Raw genomic sequence first — 5,240 nt, 5'->3', positions numbered from 1 at the left:
TTTTACAGATCAGAAAACAGAACTGTGCCTGTGCCCACTAAACCATCATTTCCGTAAGTGCAAAGGGTTATTTGGTTCATAGCTCTATCTCTAATGTCTGACCATAAAAAAGTGTTCATTATATAAATTTTTGAATGAATGAGCTTATAAGTGGTAGAGTCATGAGTTGAACTCAGAACAGCCTCACTCTGCCTCCTGGAGTAGACAATGCATTCCATTGTAGCCATAGCAGGAAATCTAGATATGGATATTCAGCAGATATATAAATTCTATTAAATGGAGCTTGAGGAAAAGGCCAAGTCTAGGCTCCCTGTCAGGGAGCATCCATGTGGAGATCAAAAGTCCCTAAAATTAGATGAGATGATTAAGGGAGAGGGCATAAGCTCCAAACCAGAACCTTAGAGAACACCTATGTTTAGAGGCTGAGGGGAGGAAGAGGCATTTTAAAAAGCAATGAAGACATATGTATCAGAGAGTTGAGATGGATATATAGATATGAAAGCAAAGGGGAAAGAGAAGGAAGGATTTCAGCAATATCAACCACCACAGGGTAATCAAAGAGCCTCAGAATTAAGGCAAGATAAGTGCATTTGGGGATTAGGAGGTCATCGATTCTGGGGTGAGCAGATTCGGGAAAAAAACAGGGACTGAATAAGAATCAAGAAAGTGTCTGGGGGCTTCCCTGGTGGCGCGGTGGCTGAGAGTTCACCCGCCGATGCAGGGGGCGCGGGTTCGTGCCCCGGTCCGGGGGGATCCCACGTGCCGCGGAGCGGCTGGGCCCGTGAGCCATGGCCGCTGAGCCTGCGCGTCCAGAGCCTGTGCTCTGCAACGGGAGAGGCCACAACAGTGAGAGGCCCGCGTACTGCAAAAACAGAAAAAAAAAAAAAAAAAAAAGAAAGTGTCTGAGTAGGTGGGGAAATGGGCTTGTGTAGGAAAGAGTGCACAGTAAGGATATAGAGCTCACTAGTATAAACTCTTTGTAATTTCAGATGAGCTAGTAGTAGTAATATGAGAGGGATGAAAGATTTTAATAGGAGTAATTTTTTGTGTTGTAAACAGAAGGGTAGGCTCAAGTAGGAACAAACTAAAGATACCATAAAGAGAATTGACTACTGATGGAACATGACCCCAGAGGAGACAGAAGGAGAATGAGATGTAGGACCACTAATAGAAAGGGCAGACCTTAGAAAGGGACATGTTACCATTCTAGGTAGGAGAATAATCTGAAATAAAATATAGAAAAGTAGAGGTCCAGTAGAGAAAAATTGAGCGTATTCAAATTGAAAGTCCTCAGTTGTCTTAAAGATGGAGGCAAGTTCTTCATACCCAGAAAGAGAGGGAAAGATTTCATAACTAGAGGATAGTAAGAAATATTTTAATTAATTGAGGCAACAGTTGACAAAAAGTTTATTCAATGTCTACTCTGAAATAAGCAGAAAATTCAGTAGAGAAGACAATAAAGGATAAAATAAGCATAATTAGGAACCCAACTGAGAAGAAATAGCATGAACTTTTAATAGAATTCAGCAGCATGGTTTCATAATTTTGCCCAGCTTCTGAAAAGCTATTATTAAAGGAAGTTAATGGTCCCGCACAGGGTTGGGAACTGAAACTGTGAGAATGACAGGCAAGCATGGAGGAATGAAAGATGGATTCTAGAGGTCAGCGAAGACAGTATTGGCATCATGGTCTAAGCAGTGATGTGAATGAATACTGAGAGAAGTGTAGAATCTAAAGATTGTAATTTGGGTGTGGAACAAGCTACCAGAAATGAAGAAATAAAGTGCTGGTAATCAGAAACGGAATGCTCTAAGTTTGAGAAGTAAAACAGTAAAATTTTGAAGTAAAATAGTCCCAAATCAAGCTAATTATAATGCCCTTTCCTCAGTTTCAGAGGTTAAATAAGGAACTATGAAGCCAAGGTATCAAACAGGCCAGAAGTAGACATTAAATGAATGTGGCAGAGGATGAGAGGGATGGAGAAAATGACTGACCAGGCATCAAGTCAGATGGGGTGTTATGATGGAGGTCATAAACACAAAAATAAGGACAGGGCTTAGATGTCAAGGTTCAAAAATAGAGGTTGGTAAAGAGAAAACAATAGCGTCAAAAATGACAGTAAAGGATAAGAAACTTTTTCAGGCTGATCGTGTCTTCAGGTGCAATTCAGATTTCAATTAAGGTAAAGAATTGGAAGTTCAACTTGAGAATCAGTCTAGAACAATAGACTTTGCTTCCTAGTAGAACTAGGAAGCAAAGTCAGCAGGGAGTGACTGATAGAGAAGCAAGTACACACAGCAGGAAAGTAAAGGGTTAGTTTGAATAAGAAATAAGCATTGCTCCCTGCCCAGATTCCCCTATCACCCCTTTCCAGGTGACCCTTCTAATCCCTAAAATTACCTGTTAGGCATTATACCCCATTTAACAAATGAAAAAAGTCTGGTTCTGGAATTTGAATCTTGTCCTAACTGCAAAATCTAAAGCTTTCTACCACAACCTACTTACTCTCAGTGGTTTTAAACTGTTGCTGCAGCCTTCAAGGACTAACTGGAAATCATGTCTGACATATGAAATGGGTATGAAACGCATTTTTTAATTTAGGTATATTTTACATATACAACATTATATGAGTTTCAGGTGTACAACACAATGATTCAATATTTGAATATATTGGGAAATCAACACAATAAGTCTAGTTAACATCCGTCACCACACATATTTACGTTTTTTTCTTATAACTTTTAAGATCTACTCTCTTATGCAATACAGTATTATTAACTATAGCTACCATGCCATATATTACATCCTCATGACTCATTTATTATATAACTGGAAATTTGTACCTTTTGACCCATTTTCACCTCACATTACCCCTCACCCCTGGCAACCACCAATCTGTTCTCTGTATCTATGAGCTCTTTTTTATTTTTGTTTTTTTTAAGATTACACATATAAGTGAGATCATATGGTATTTGTCTTTCTCTGATTTATTTCACTAAGCATAATGCCCTCAAGGTCCATCCATGTGGTCTCAAATGGCAAGATTTCCATCTTTTAAGGGCTGAATACTATATATATGTATATACTATATATATACACCACATTTTGCTTTATCCATTCATTCATTGATGGATACTTAGGTTGTTTCCATGTCTCAGCTATTGAAAATAATGCTGCAGTGAACATGGGAGTGCAGATATTTTTTCAAGTTAGTGTTTTTGTTTACTTCTGATAAATACCCAGAAGTAGAATTGCTGGATCGTATGGTAGTTCTATTTTTAAGTTTTTGAAGAATCTCCACACTGTTTTCCATAGTGGCTGCACCAATTTACATTCACACCAACAATGCACGAGGGTTCCCTTCTCTCCTCATCCTCACCAACACTTTTTATTTATTGTTTTTTTTTTTTTGCGGTACGCGGGCCTCTCACTGTTGTGGCCTCTCCCGTTGCGGAGCACAGGCTCCGGACGCGCAGGCTCAGCGGCCATGGTTCACGGGCCTAGCCGCTCCACGGCATGTGGGATCTTCCCAGACCGGTGCACGAACCCGTGTCCCCTGCAATGGCAGGCGGACTCTCAACCACTGCGCCACCAGGGAAGCCCTATTTCTTGTCTTTTTGTTGATAGTCATTCTAACAGATGTTAGACGATATCTCATTGTGGTTTTGATTTGCATTTACCTGATGAATAGTGATGTTGTGCACCTTTTCATGTACTTGTTGGCCATCTGTATGTCTTATTTCAAAAAATGTCTATTCAGATCCTCTGCCCATTTTTCATTCAGATTGTTTTTTTGCTGTTGAGTTGAATGCACAATGTGTTGTTCTTGAATTATATTCAGCTCTAAAAAGTTTTATGTCAGCTTACATATCTAATCCTCCTATTTAAATCTTAAATTTTTTTTCAAGAGAAACATGTTGGATTCTTTTCCTTAATGAGATTAAGGAACTTCCAAATACCTTCTAGATGATCACACTGAATTTCTGCAACTATACCCTAAAACCCTAAGTTTATACTTACATTGCATTATTTTTCAGGTGTGAAAATGAAACCAAATTCAAAACAGAAGAAGTATTTTGGGCTTACAATTTCTGCCCTACTCCATACTCCTGGACTGCACTTCTGGGCCTTATTTTATATCTTGTTTTCTTCGCACCTGGTAAACAAAGGCTTTGTTGTTATTATTGTTATGTTAATTAAATTGTCTCTATTTAGAGGAGAAAAACTCTTTTAAATTACTTACTACATTTACTGAAATTCATTTTGTATTTCTCAGGAATGGGACCAATGCCTTGGACTGTGAATTCTGAAATATATCCCCTTTGGGCAAGAAGTACAGGAAATGCATGTTCATCTGGAATAAATTGGATTTTCAATGTTCTGGTTTCATTGACATTTTTACACACAGCAGAGTATCTTACATACTACGGTAAGAGAATATTTTTTCCAGCTATAGTTTCATTTTTATTTTCCTACTCTATTTTTAGATATGCTATCATTTGTGATTGAAAGATTAGATGGTTATGTTTTTGCTATTATAAATTCTCTATATGGCTTTCTTATTCCCCACAGTCCTTGGCAATGTTTCTGGGAAAAGATAAGAGGAACTCTCCTTTCCTAAGCAGTATTGCTTATAGCCTTCACCCACCCACCTACACTTCAGACCCAGACATCTCCCAGCTATCTCCCCAGTTGGAAATCTTCACAGCAAGGCCTTTAGTTTAATGAAAAAACATAAACAGAGAATGGTAGAAAACGGCAGGAGTCTAGGGCTAATGCTTGAAGATGTCTCATAACAGGGATGGAGTGGTATCCAAGAGTGGAAGTAGGGTTAAAGTAGCTCCCCCAAATGCTGTGCTATGAGTTATGCCTTCCGCTCTGTCATGTGCTATTCGGGCCAAAGCATTTCAGGATCCACTGAGGCCAGCGCTTACCACTGCCAAAACTATAAATGTGGCAGAAGTGTTCAAGTGAAAATGTGTGGAGACCGTAACTCAAAGAAAACAATCTTGAGAAGTGACTGAGTTAGGAAAAAACTTTGGGAAGCTACTTCAAGTTTATCTTTGCTAAAATGAAATGATTTTGGCTTTTTAGCAAGAGGATTTCTTCACTGTATGAGTTTATAGCTGTGATTGGATTCTAAATGATGAAATAGGAGGTTTTCATTCTAATCTTCTCATGAGCCTCTGTGATTGTATATTGAATGCCTATTGCTTAGTCCATTCTCTGATCCCCTCCCC

At 38.8% G+C, this 5,240-nt stretch overlaps 1 protein-coding gene across 6 annotated transcripts in view; it reads left to right on the top strand.

Moving 5' to 3' along the window:
• Nucleotides 1-5,240, top strand: part of SLC2A13 (solute carrier family 2 member 13) — a 428,310-nt gene that overhangs the window by 416,713 nt on the left and 6,357 nt on the right. For 2 of the 6 annotated variants that reach the window (XM_089920529.1, XM_089920531.1), the window contains 3 exons: nucleotides 9-53; nucleotides 4,038-4,159; nucleotides 4,277-4,429. In XM_089920529.1, the coding sequence (XP_089776655.1) occupies nucleotides 9-53; nucleotides 4,038-4,159; nucleotides 4,277-4,429 (320 nt within the window). Of the gene's footprint in view, nucleotides 1-8; nucleotides 54-4,037; nucleotides 4,160-4,276; nucleotides 4,430-5,240 lie in introns of those variants that run through there. The other 4 variants (XM_089920530.1, XM_022572466.3, XM_089920532.1 and 1 more) reach the window with 3 other exon arrangements.

This window comes from Delphinapterus leucas, chromosome 11, assembly GCF_059928025.1.
Source record: "Delphinapterus leucas isolate spDelLeu-1000000601 "Yukka" chromosome 11, BTC_Dleu_Yukka2, whole genome shotgun sequence".
In the NCBI taxonomy this organism is placed as follows: domain Eukaryota; kingdom Metazoa; phylum Chordata; class Mammalia; order Artiodactyla; family Monodontidae; genus Delphinapterus; species Delphinapterus leucas.
This window is presented reverse-complemented; position numbering and strand designations above follow the sequence as displayed.